General features: G+C 31.1%; 1 protein-coding gene across 1 annotated transcript in view; it reads left to right on the forward strand.

Annotated features, from left to right (window-relative positions):
- The window catches only part of LOC145286268 (uncharacterized), a 56,057-nt gene extending 42,395 nt beyond the window's left edge, over window positions 1-13,662 (forward strand). Inside the window, exon 2 of the mRNA XM_080135104.1 lies at window positions 12,976-13,662. Coding sequence (XP_079991230.1) covers window positions 12,976-12,983 — 8 coding nt within the window. The 3' untranslated portion in view covers window positions 12,984-13,662. The remainder of the gene's footprint in view (window positions 1-12,975) is intronic.
- Window positions 13,663-14,444: the final 782 nt, after the last annotated feature.

The following is a 14,444-nucleotide window of genomic DNA, read 5'->3' on the forward strand; positions in this document are numbered from 1 at the left end:
CAAAATATAAATTTTCGTAACAAAGTCAAACTTGTGTAATAATTGTTTCTTAAAACAAAAAAACTGAATTTTGGTTCTGAAATTGAATTGTCTCCCCTGTTTCAAAGACCTTCAAAATCTTTAAAATGAAAACAAAAAACAATTGTCACAGAACAGTAATGCATATAAGTGGTAAATACTTTTCTGTGATTTAAATTACAAGTTCGCCGCTTTATATATATATATATATATATATATATATATATATATATATATATATATATATATATATAAACTACGTCGTGTAGTTACATAAATTAATATACGAAAGCATAAATTTATACATAAACTTTAAGTATTTACTTCAACAGTGCTCAATATGTATGTAGAGCTATGTAGTAAGTTATAAAATATGTATGGTGATTAAGCTACACAGAATATTCCGCGTTTCATCCACGCTAGGATTCCTAAGCCTGCGGAATATTCTGTGTCGCTTAATCGCCATATATATTTTTATTTTATAACTTACTATATATATATATATATATATATATATGTACACACACTTTTTATTATTTATTTATATAGTAAACATATTTTCTTTTACGATATATAATGAATCTCATTGCTCATCTGTTTGACTGTGTAATAGTATGAAAGTTATGATTACTCTAATCTGGCGAAAATAAACTTTCAAAAATCCACAAACATAAAATAGGACTCATAAAGGTTTCTAACTTCAGATGTGGGGACCATCTGTCGCAGGTATCGTTTAAACTACTTGACTAATGAGACCGACAGTAAAGAACAGTTGAATTCGTACAACGCTTAACGAGTTATTTGTACGAATTTTAACCACGCAAATAGACTATCAACAAACAAAATAGCAAGGCATATATATATATATATATATATTATATATATGCATATATATATATATAGAGAGAGAGAGAGAGAGAGAGAGAATTAAAGTTACATTAGAACCTTATAACTAGGGCTGTGACAACAGCATATTCTTTTCATTGTTTTGACTCTTGAGTATATATCCGTTAATACCTTAGATGTTATATATAGACGGATGTGATTCTCGGTTGATTAAGTGTGTTTGTGTCGGATAAGTACCCGAGAGTCAAAAGAATGAAAAGAATATTCTGTTGTCACAGCCCTATTATATCATCATGTTAAGAAGGATATATATATATATATATATATATATATATATATATATATATATATATATATAGTGTGTGTGTGTGTGGTAATATATCATCGAACAAATATAATTTTAGCAAATTTCCTCAGAATTCTTAACAATGTTCCAACAAATCTCGGAGAAAAATTGATGAATATGGATGAATTTTATCCTTTCTTCAGAGCAATTATACAGTAAGCAGCATTATTATATATTATCTTATAGATTTAAAAAGGATATTATTTGGAGTCTCATTTATAGGACAGTGGAACCTGTTATTTACTTTCTTTACACTGCAATAAAATGTGACACAAGGTCTGGAAAGTGGGAAAAGTGCAGCAAGCACCCTTAAAGGGGGACCACTCTGGCCATTTAAAAATTGTCTGGGCAACCCCGTCGGTATTCCCGTGTAGTGGTGCTTCAGGTAACAAGCAATAAAATTACTTTCCCTGAAAGACGGTTTGCAAAGTCTAGGAGGCTAGAACTGCAGAGGACGTTTCGGACTTACTGTCCGTCAACAGGAAAAAAGCCATTTCAAAAATGGTTCATATTCTGTTAGCTTTGAGCAATTATAGGTTAATAGTACGATTTTTGAACCTAACTCAAGTCAGACATATACTGAATTTTATTTGTACTAAATATGATTGGATTACACAATGGATTTGTAGTTATTAATGATTTTATTAGTTGAATTTTGTGGGGAAAGGATGACTTAATCGTATGACTTTTGATGGTATAACTTAACGCTATATTCTACTTCTAAAGATCGTGTTTATCTTTATGCAATGATTTACAGAAAAAATAACCTGTCCGCCATTTTGTTTTATGTTTGTTAACTTATTGACATCATTATTTGTGAAGCAGGTATTCATTTCTGACACCGAGCTGTGAAATAATTCTATTTCAGACTGAAGAAAAAAATAATGTAAAACTTTAAATGCCATCTTAGAATTGTTGTATTCTTTTTGACAACAAAATGTGTGCAAAGCTAAGTATGCCGCCATATTGAAACGTAAATATGGATGCCTTTTTTTCTGTTCCATTTATTTCTGTTGTCATAAACAGCTGCCTATACATGTAATACCTTTGCAAAGACTGCTGATATGACTTGAAGATTCATGAAAAATGCATGAGCATAATATAAGAAGTTTTTTTTATTGTCAATATTTTCTATTGAAAATGTGTATTGAAATAATTCATAAAACATCAATATTTCATGTCTGCATTTGTTATTTGCTTTTATATTTGATTAAAAATTTTATTTACATTTTTACGAAAAAAAAAAAACTGAATTAAATTGTAAACGCAGTCGAATAAATATTATTGGGTTCCTTATTCTGTAATACAAACTCATAAGTCATTGATTTTTTATAGTAATCTGCACAAGTGAATCTACATCGATTCGAATGATTTTAATTGCTATTTACGAAACAAACCGGAAATGGCCGAGACGTCATCAAACACTTAATTAATGTTACATAGTAAGGACGCTACGCCAGTAAGTAGCGATTAAGTTAGCTAGTGTGACTTTTGAAAATGACCACCTTTAGTGCATGACAGGATATCCTAGCTGCAAACAGAATTGTTCCCAGAGACGGGTGACATTAGTTGAAGCAGAAGACAACTGATTAAACTGTAGACAAAACATAGTTGAACAATGTGAGAATATAACAAAATGAGTCGATTTTTGAACGAGAGGGAAACATATCTTTTCTGTTGAGTCACTTTTGTTGGAAATATACGAGCCAAACATGTTTAAGTAATGTAGAGATAACTCGAGTGGAAAAATTTCTCGATGTTTCTGTTGTTAGTGTCGCTCATTTCTTACGTTAGTAAGTTAGTAAGATTAAGAAGCAAATAATTTTAATTGTTTAGTATCTCTTTTTTTCTCTATAAATACATTCTCTTCAATAACACTTCGAGAAGCCCCAACGAACGTCTCCTTAGGTTTTTTTCTTGCATAATAAGTTTTATTCGTGTCAGTTAAACAGAGTTTCGGTGATCACTAGACGAGTATTACGACTATATATTAAACGATGACCCGACAGAGACACCGAGGCATTTTTTCTATTTGTATTATTTCTATATTATTTAAACATGACTCGTTCGCATGCTTCCAACAATGATACTCAACTAAAAACCCATTTTTTCTCTCTCATTCAAAAACGTGACCTATTTAGTCATATTCTCATATTGTTTGACTATGTATTATTTGCAGTTTGACTTGTTCTCCTCCGTTTCAATTCATGTTACCCGTCTCTGTGTACAATTCTGTTTACAGTTATGATATCCTGAGGTGCACCAATAGTGACCCTTGTCAAAATTCACACTAGATAATTTAATCGCTACTTACTGTCGTTAGGTCCTTATTGGATGCTTCCGTTCAGTGTCGAAAGACAATGGATAACCCCCGTAAAAATAACCGCGCATATAATTGTGAGGCAAGGGTTGCGCAATCGACAACCGCACCTCTCCTGAATCAGCACAGCTTAAGTCCAGTGGCAAGGAGCAGTCCAGGGCAACTGGAAACAATGCCGTGCACATGTACGTATAAAATACTTTTATTTTATAAGTTTATTGATCGCTCATTAGTGAAAGAAATTACATTAGTTTAGCCATTAAATAGAACAAATTTTTCAATTTCTTTTTCTCTGATTTAACGTTAAGGTGAATTACCTTTCCACCATCAGTATTAAAATATGTTTAATAATTCTTATTAATTCAGTAGGCGGATCAACGTTTTTATTTCTTTTCATTTTTGTTAAGAGAAATGCAAAAAAAATAAAAAAATAATAAAATTGGGCGGGAAGGGCGTGAAGATAGAAAAACTTAACATAATTTTGTATTCGTTGCTTTAAGGACGTCTGCCTTTTTTTTTTAAAATTTACTTTTCTCGATTTCAGAACGTAAACTGCTTCAGTCATTTTCTGGTTTGGTTCCGTAAATCGCAATCGGAAACATTTGGAACAACTCTTAGAGAAGCAGCATTATTGCTTCATATGACTAAAATAAAAAAAAAACGAGGCTCACCTAATCTGTTTTGATTCATGAAATGAATGCTCGTTGAGCAATGGTCGCCAGATTTCAAATGGCCAAAAATAGGTTACGGAACATGTAAAGTAGCAAATTTATGAGAGAAATCCTTCCATGTTTTTATAACACATATTTCAAATAAAAAGATTCATTTTCCGACAACACCATATAAAGGAAGCTATCTATTATATAAATAATAGTTGCCTGTGTGTTTTTATATTAATTAAAGGCCCAAAACTACTAATCAAAACCCCACAAAATCTGTACTTTCTTAATTGACGTTGTTCTGAATGTATAATATCTAAAAAAAAATTTAAAATACTAAACATTCTTTATTTAGGAGTCAAGTGGACATTTAAAAACATGATGGCATCTTTAATTATTTTTTATTTTTTTACATAGGAGTCATCACGTATAAAGGCTCGAAGACCACTCAAGGATAGAGTGGTCACCTGGATAACAGCGTATTAATAATTAGTTGTGGAAATTGGGTGGAAATGGATTATTTAAGCAACGGCTCAACAAGAAATTGTTTACGTTGGCTTTGAAGACGAACATTTTGTAGTCAGCTGGAAAGCAGATCAGCGAAACACAGTTCCACAGGCGGGCAGTTCTAGGAAGAAACTTTGTTTATGAGAATTTGCGTTTAGATTTAGGCACAGATATAGATTGGAGGAAACTTGTAGCTAGACGAGTGTTTTTCTTTTGTTTTTTAAGTTTTGGCAAGGAAGGCATAGATTGAAGATCAGACTTACGTAAAGGGAAATAACTGATTTTTCACAGAGTTATTTCCCTTACGTTGACTCGCTTTATGTGTGTGTATGTCCAGAAAGAGGAATGTGCTGGATGTAGAAGAAAGAGAGATAGAGAGGAGGAAGTGGAAAACGGAAGAGTGAGGAAAGAGAAAGGGGTAGAATTATATTAAATTTTTGCCCCGGGCAATGCCGATAACCTTGGAAGTATGATATAAAGGGTAGTTTTTTTACGCTTAAACTTTTGTATTAAAGTTTTTAATCATACTCCACTCTATAACGAAGATCAATATGAATTTGTATATAAATATATGTACTTCCATTCTATCACACAAAAGTTAACGAGTAAAAAGCGTGAATTCTTTTAGCCCTTTACGAAACCATTTCAAGTGGTTATGGCGACAGAGAGAGAGAGAGCAAATAGCAAATCAGACAACGATTTCAGACTTGCCCCGCAGCCTGGGAAGGAATCACCTACTCTATAATAAAAAGTTAACTATAGACGTTTTTAGGTGATCAGCTACGATAAAAAGTTGTGTATGAGAAATGTAATTACTAATGTAATTCTATAATTCTATTTTACTATTTTAGTACTAAAGTTGGTGCGATCACTGGCAAATCATAATTCTCCGTTGTTTTGATTGGGGTGGAGGCTGGTAGTACACTAATTAAAAAATAATTGCTTATAAAGTTATACCAGTCAATGAAATCGGGGAAATCTCACTTTACTTTCTGTATATATACAACGAAATAGAATGCGTGAATCCAATACCGCTTTTAAAACTGGCCGCAATTGGTAACATATGGATTATAGAAAACACGCACAAAAGTCCTTAAGTCCGGAGTTACTGAGCAGATGCTTGACTCTTATGAGCATTGGAGAATAATTACTAAAGATATATAAAATAAACTCGGAAAAAAATATTGAAAATTGCCGGGGAAAATGTCTTTCATGCAAAAGTATTCAAATGCTAGAGTAAACAATTATCTCAGAATCATCTTCGTCTATTATTATTTCACTTAACATCACTTAAACATAGGAATTCCTGCGACCTATGAGGTAGTTAAAGTATACCACTGTTTGTGGTTTGAAGTCATAGATATACAGCGTTCTTCCGGCTTCTTTCTGTTGCAATCAAATCTGTCAGTTATTTGCTTCCATTTTATTTTTATTCTCGCATTTAACAGAACTTTGATTGTTATTAGTTCATTTCTGTGAAGTCAGTATAGAACACAACAAAGTACGCAGATCTAACATTCTTTAAAAGTAGTTAATTTCGTATTAAACCATTTTTTTCTCTATTAATATTTTCAAAAACTTTTTAGGCAGATTTGTATTTTAGCCGATCTCCATAGAATGTAGAGTTTGAACCCGCCGCGTGGGACTTCTTTATTAGTCTGAATTTATTAATAGCACGCCACACCGGGAGACAACTGTGAATGTACTTGGCTCTACGAGCTCATCGTTATTATTCGACATATTGAGTTTGGTAAGCCAGCAGACTATCCAATAAAACTTGCTGGGGTTATCTCGCATATTTACCGATCCATGCGATTTCCTGTTTTTAAAAGCGTCTGCAGCGAAGCATAATACTTAATCTGGAGACCCCCAACATGTTAACACATCCAGAAACTCATAATTTTGATTGAAATGTGTTTATTTAGAATTTTTTAAATGTTTGTTTACTGAAAATTTTTATTGAAATACTTGATATTGAAAGTAAAGTATTTTTAATATAAAAAATTAAGTTAATGCAGTTTGCTTGAAATATTATCTAGTGTGTATATATAAAAGAAATTTAAAGAAGACAATAGAATTGTAACCGATAGACACACGGAAGCAAATTAACATATATAACGGTGGAATACGCTATGCAGCTTCATTTTTATTAATACAATATAAATATATTTTTCTCTTATTTTATACTTTGATTGTGTTCTTACTAGTGTTGGGACGATTGATCGGAATGGAGAATCGAAGAAATCGGAACTTTTTGGGGAATCGGTATCGGAATCGACAAAAAATTGTACCTATTTTCCGATGCCAAAAACGATTCTTTTAATTGACTTTTTATTTGATTTTCTATAAAGAAAAATAATCTACCACTGATAGTAATACTGAAATAATGAATATCTATTAGTTTTAAACTATTAGTAAAACTAAAATCGATAGATCATCTCCCACATGTATATTTTTACGTTTGAGAAAATATCTAACGTGTTTTTACGGTAATCGGGCAACCATAAAAATTTATAGTTAAATATTTAGAGATTTATAATAATCAGAATCGGTAATTGTATCGGAATCGGGAATTTAATACGGAATCGGTAATTGTATCGGAATTGGAAAAATATTGGAATCGTTCTTACTTGCGTTAACATGGTCAGATGGAAGTTATGTATTTTATGAGATTTCGGGAAAATCACCTTCCTCAGATATGTGTTCGACTTAAGTTCAAAAGTGCATACGCAGGTTATGAATTAAATAAATAAGAAAATGAATTAATGTTTACAAAAACGGTGTTTTAAAAATATGAATTTTTCACATATAATAAATTAAATAAAAAAAGCGCAATGAAAATAAACTGCATTTATCCCAATATAATTCAACGACATAAATTGCATTACCATATACAGCTAATATAAAGGTGTCTTCAGAATAAGTAACATCATTTACTGCGGACTAGTTTCAAAACAGGAAGTCACTTGGATCGGTAAATATACGAAATAACCCTTACTGATAGTCCAAATACAGACGTTTATACATTTTGTAAATTGAAAAAATATTACTAAGAAAAGTACAGCAACAAAGTAACTGTTTGCACAAACATGTTAAATTATGATATTTATACTTTGTCAAATACCATATTATGTATTTAGTAAATTAATTATATCTCTGCGTTCAACTGTTAAAAAATGTATTTTATTGGCATAACTATTAGTGCTTGTCATATCGACCTGACAAAATGAAGTATTCGCCACCTATAGTTTTTTTTTTCAGGCAATCCTGCTACTGAGGCCCCTTTCTTTCTGGCATTGTGTTACATCTAACTTTAAGCTCAGGAGATATTTTTAGGGGCCCTCGCATGGTGTAATAGATGGCAAATGACGCTTAAATGCTATAATGAATCCGTGTGATCTTTGATAAGTACGCCTAATTAAATGTTTAACCAGGGAAATTATTTCAAGAAACTTGCAGTATACTTGCTATAGATAGCAACCGACACAGGCTAACATTACTACTGAATTTATTATATACTTTAGAGTTATATTTTATTTCTTGATGCTTACATAAACTTCTGTCACTCTCTCTATGCCCCCCCCTCTCTCTCTCTCTCTCTCTATATATATATATATATATATATATATATATATATATATGCATAGTTTAATCGCTATAATCAACTAATAACAAACGTGTTTACTTAACTTGTTGAAATCGTACTTTTGATAAATTACGATAGAAACATATTTATAGTAGTGTTGCCCGTTATACACACATACCATCATATATATAACACATATATCTGAATTATATATATATACACACACACACATATATATATATATGTATATATAGGAATCGTCCCATTCCTAGTTCTTACTTGCGTTATCATGGTCAGATGGAAGTTATGTATTGTATGAGATTTCGGAAAAATCACCTTCCTCTTAATCACCTTCGACTTAAGTTCAAAAGTGCATACGCGGGTTATAAATTAAATAAATAAAATGAATTAATGTTTAAATGAATAGAAAATGAATGAATGAATGTTTACAAAAACGTAGTTTTAAAAATATGAATTTTTCACATATAATAAATTAAATTTTTCACATATAATAAATTAAAGTTGCGGTTATTTTCGAATGTGTTACGCCATCTTTGAATTTTTATATCATGAAATACATTAAAATTTAAAGATGGCGTAACACATTGTTCCCGATTTTTTTTTTTTTTTTTTGCGATAATATTGACTGATTCACTGAGCAATCGTTTGTAAAATATATCCTGTTTATCAATCATAAAGAAAGAATGTGTCTTGGAGTGGACTGAAACAATTATGAGATACTTTTATTTATTATGGTACATGTATTCCTATATATACATATGTGTTTTTCATTGCGCTTATTTCGTGATAGTAAGAATTAGTCCTCGAAATACCTTGGTATAAAGAGTCCCATTTATCTCCCCCCCAAAAAAAACCGGGAACAATGTGTTACGCCATCTTTAAATTTTAATGTATTTCATGATATAAAAATTCAAAGATGGCGTAACACATTCGAAAATAACCGCAACTTTTCTTCCAATTGTCAGATTTTGTAATCATGCCCCTATTCTTTTATTTTCTTTTAAAGTTGATCAGTTATTTTTCTTCTGGTGAGTTAAGGGCGTAATAAATTCAAACATTGACATAATAATCACATGAATAATTCTGCGCCACGAAACAAGTGCTGTCAAGAATGATGCATATCAACGTACTTAAAGAAATAAATGGTAAGATGGTTAACATCTTAAATTTTGGAATATAGAATTTTTTCATTTATTTGTATATATTCTGTAGTTACGTTGAGCTTCATATATTAAAGGACTGGTATAGCTGAAAGGTGAAATATTATTGAATAAATATATTTCCCCATATATATATATATATAGTCATTCACATACAGTACTGTTTCGCTGTTTCACAGCTCATCAGTGCGGCTAGATAGGCAACTACCTCAAGCCAGGATTGAAACCCGACTGCCTGTACAACAGTCAAAGCTCTTAACCACTATCGGCGGCTGCTGATCGAGTCGTCAGTTTAACGATATTTTTACATCGTCCGAAATACCTAAGCTCGATTTGTTTACACAAAGAGCATCGTTTTATACGCTAATAGTAATTCATGTATCACTTTTCAATATGCTCAACTCAAGACGAGGAGCATTATAGTCATCCACATACAGTACTGTTTCGCTGTTTCACAGCTCATCAATGCGGCTAGACAGGCAACTACCTGCGGAAATTCAGTCGGTGTTATTATAAATAAGTTAACACATAACACAGTATCATAAATGCAGACTATAAGTTTACTGGTTTCTTTTATTATAACAGGTATTTTTCTTTTTACAGATATTTTTTCCATACATTTTTATTTCAACCTGATTTCGGTTGTTTTTTACTATCTTGATTAAACATTTAATTGTATATTTTTGTTTGTTTCATCAAAACTAACTTTATTTTGTTTGCTTGATATTTTTATGCCAGTTATTCCCATCAGATATGTGCAAAAAAGATTGCAGTGAAAAAAAAAAACGAATTTAAAACATGTTTATCCTTTCATGATTTGTAAAGTGATTAGCGACCATAGGGTTTTCAAGTAAAAATAATAAACGAACAAAAAGCTTTCATTTTACTCTAGTGAGACACGTTCATTTTCAAGTTTTTGAGTCGCTCACCTCCTCCTGGGCGATACGCCGGATACTTAAGCAACACGGTAGAATGAAAAGTTTATGAAACGCAAGTATTTTCTGGCTATGCTTTCACGCTGTGGTAAAAAAACTTCTTTAGTATACCTCAGAGACTCGATAGAGGAACATGCGCAGCTCAGATTATGGCTACTACGCTGAAATTCTGATCCTTGTCAGCATCAACCGAAGTATAGATTTGTTGCAGAAATCGAACATGTATTTAATAAAAATGATAATAAATGCTGCAGTTAAAGTTATTTGAAATTTAGGAAATAGAAAGGAAAGAAACTTATAATTTGATAATCTCTCTCTATATATATTTTTAGAAATAGACACACACACACACACACACACACACACACACACACACACACACACATATATATATATATATATATATATATCAGGGAATCAAGGAGGAACTAGAAAATAATTTCAATGGAGGCTTATCGTGCTAATATAAAGAACATATGAGATGGAGCTTAAATACAGAAAGAAAACTTGACAATAGAAAATATATGGTAAGGCATATAGATTTAATAATAATAAATTCAATAAGAGAAGTACATCAATGGGGGTAGGTATAAATGCTCTTTATACCTAGGTATTTCGAAACCTAATGCTTCTCGTCAGAAGTGGAGAATGGGTGCGCTAGGTAACAAATAAGAAATGTGACGTCTAGCGATTGGCACATTAGGACAGGGGTATAGGGGAGACTTAGAGGGTTAATAGTATAGAGTTAGAAGGGGGAGAGAAGTCACTTCTATTGAGAAACTCCCTCTTCGTGTAAACCATCCATAGATACTACATATTTTACATACTGATAAAATATATATTTTCCCCTTGATTTTAAACACATAAACTACCCACAATCTTTAAAACTATGATAGACACCCTATATACCTTTTGGCATTACACTTTATATAATACCCTCCTCTTCCATCTTAGAGTTCAATATAGTTCTCCCAAACAACAGCAATAATTTATTTTATTTATTTCGTTCCTAATGAATCCCTCGCTAGACATCACATCCCCATTATGTTACCTAGCATCTTCTCTACTCTTGTGATAGTAAGAATTAGTCCTCGAAATACCTTGGTATAAAGAGTCCCCTTTATCTCCCAACTAAATGTATGTATACCCCTATTAAATAAACGAATCATTGTATATATATCAATATATAGTTTTTGTGACTTCATATTCCACTCTTATTGTCTCCTATATAAGCGCCAAAGCAATTTGTTGAGCTTTGTATTGTGATAAGTCTCCTCTTATAGAATTGCATTTACTTTCTTTTTCTAACTCACCAAGTTTATATATATATATATATATATATATATATATATATATATATATACCAAGTTAGAGGTATTCAGCAGATAAGACTCATGAATTAAAACGAGGTTATTAAGAGTGCTCAATAAAAAAGAGCAAAATATAATATTTTTATTTATATAGACAAATATTACATAGTCGCTACACTGAACATGCTAATGTTTCGGACAGTTGGTTTGCAAGAAACCAAAAGTCACTTGTCAGGCGCTGTAAAAAGTTTATTTTGCCACCAAAGGCAATTTGGCTTTCAAAAAGAAAGTTATAACTTTTTGAGAGTCAGATGCCTTCTGTGGCAAATAAACTTTTCACCTGACGAGTGACTTTTGGTTTCTTGCAAACTAATTGTCCGAAAAATTAGCAGTGTACCGATTATGTAATATTTGTCTATATGAATAAAAAACATTATATGATAAAGTAATTTCTTTTTAAATAGATATCTATAAATTTTGTATTTAAAAACTGCTAGTAGCCAAGGCAAGGAAAAAGCGAGCTCAACCCAAACGCTGATACAATAACAACCATATTTCCAAATTACTCTAACTATATTCTCGTTCAGCATTTTTAAATGTCTATAGTAAAGACAAACGAAGACCATTAGTTTATTTTATCAATAAAATAAGGGTCGAAGATCATTCAATAATAAGAATTACCGAGATTGACATCTAACAACATTTTTGCCAGAATTGGAAACACTGATCAAAATTTTCTTATTTTAATTAGGCGGCTTGAAAATATTTGTTAAAAATTGGACTTTAAAAAATGTTCTCGATTGGGAAGCAACCGCGCGGTATCGAATTTAACAGATGAAAAGTTCTTGAAACTCTGTTCGTGATATTTTCATTTGGTTTTAGGTACACAGAGAGAATACATTTCTTTGCAGTGGTGTAGTTAGACGAGATTTTGCTGTAAAAATGAACTTGAATTAAGTCCACCAGAAAATAACTTTTACTTTACAACTCTGTCTGCGCTAATCACAGTCCAGATCAGTGCTTTGTGATAATCCAACATTTCATTTAAACACATAGCAACATCTTTACAAATTTGTCTCATCAAACATACGTTGTCATTTTGTTTTTACATGTGCTTTGTTTTTTATTATTAAAAATCGCTGGAAAGTTTTGCACGTAAATAATTATTGCGAAGATTCACCGGAAATGTTACATTTCAATGTTTGTGTCACAAGTTTAAATTGTGATGAGAAAAAATTAATTTAATTGGAAAAGAATTGTTTTTCAGGTGACTAACGGCGAACAAATTACAACTTGGAACTGTCTATGATATAATTTGTCAATAAAAAAAAATTACAAATTCCGATTGAGAACTCTGACGTTTCGACGCCATTTTGTGTCTGTTGTTTTACCGAGAGCGGCAAATTATTGTACGTATCGTCTGGTAAATTAACCAATCCCATTTAAAAAGGCGAGCAATTTTGCAGTGCATTGATCTCCGACTACAAAAGACTGCTGTTACAATTTCAAAAATAAATAAATAAATAAATAAAAAAAGAGCGCTGCGCAGACTGGATTAATATATCGCCATTGTAAAACTTTTTTTTAATTCTCCATTTTTTTTTCTCTCTTTACGATCTGTCGGATTTAATCTGCAGAAATTTTTAAAAAATAATAAATTCTATTCTTTACATGGACATTATTGCACGCAAATAAATATTTTTTCGACTCAGGAAGATTCCATTAACTCTCTTCATAATCCTTTCTTTTAGAAATCTTTATTTCTTTTTTCTTTACGCCATTTTCTTTTTACTCTTTCTGCTATTTCTTTTGGCTACGTCACAACTACATCACAAATTCGTCCTCAGTCTAACAAAAACTGCACGCATGTGTATCTACTCTGAAAATTGTATCATAATTGCCTTTTTGTTAAACGATTATAAATACAAGTAAATAATATTTTCTAAAACAACAAGGTTTGTTCTCATTCTTTTTGTTTTATTGGATACTTATGCAGAATAAGGTCATCTTTATCGTCCGATTTTGCAAAACGTGAGTTTCGTTGGTGTATATATATATATATATATATATATATATATATATATATATATATATATATATATATATATATACACGTTTTATTTTTATTACCGTATCTTTCTGTTAAGTTACATTATTGGTTCGGCTACACGGCCGTTTTTTTTTTTTTGCCGTCTGTAGCGTCCTCAGACTTTTACAGAATTTACAATAATGTAACTTAACAGAAAGATACGATAAGAAAAAATAAAACGCATATTTGCTCTACAACAGTATTGAGCACTTTCTTTAGTTTTTATTAATTACCATCTCCACTAAATATATATATATATATATATATATATATTCGCGCAAACTTTGGCCAATTTTCTCAATGAGAAATACGTATATTATTTTTGTTATTGCGAAGATAATTCAATGAAAAATTAATTGAACAAATAAAGCAAATATTCTATTTGCTGTTATGAGTAAAATACAATTAATAATTATTGGACAATTTTATACGAAACTAAGAATATTAAAAGTTCAACTCAAGCAAAAAATACTCATAGTAAAGTAATTTTCATGTATAAGTATTTATCTTTTTGAACAACAAACAACCAAAATGATCCCTATTCTGCATGAATACTTATTATTGCTCTTTTTTTTTGGGGGGGGGGTCTGTTTGTTTTTCAGATAAGCAGTGATTCAGAATTGTTTGAAAAAATATCTTGCACGAAC

This window comes from Euprymna scolopes, chromosome 10 (assembly GCF_053919585.1).
Source record: "Euprymna scolopes isolate OS-2025 chromosome 10, ASM5391958v1, whole genome shotgun sequence".
NCBI classification, from domain to species: Eukaryota; Metazoa; Mollusca; class Cephalopoda; order Sepiida; family Sepiolidae; genus Euprymna; species Euprymna scolopes.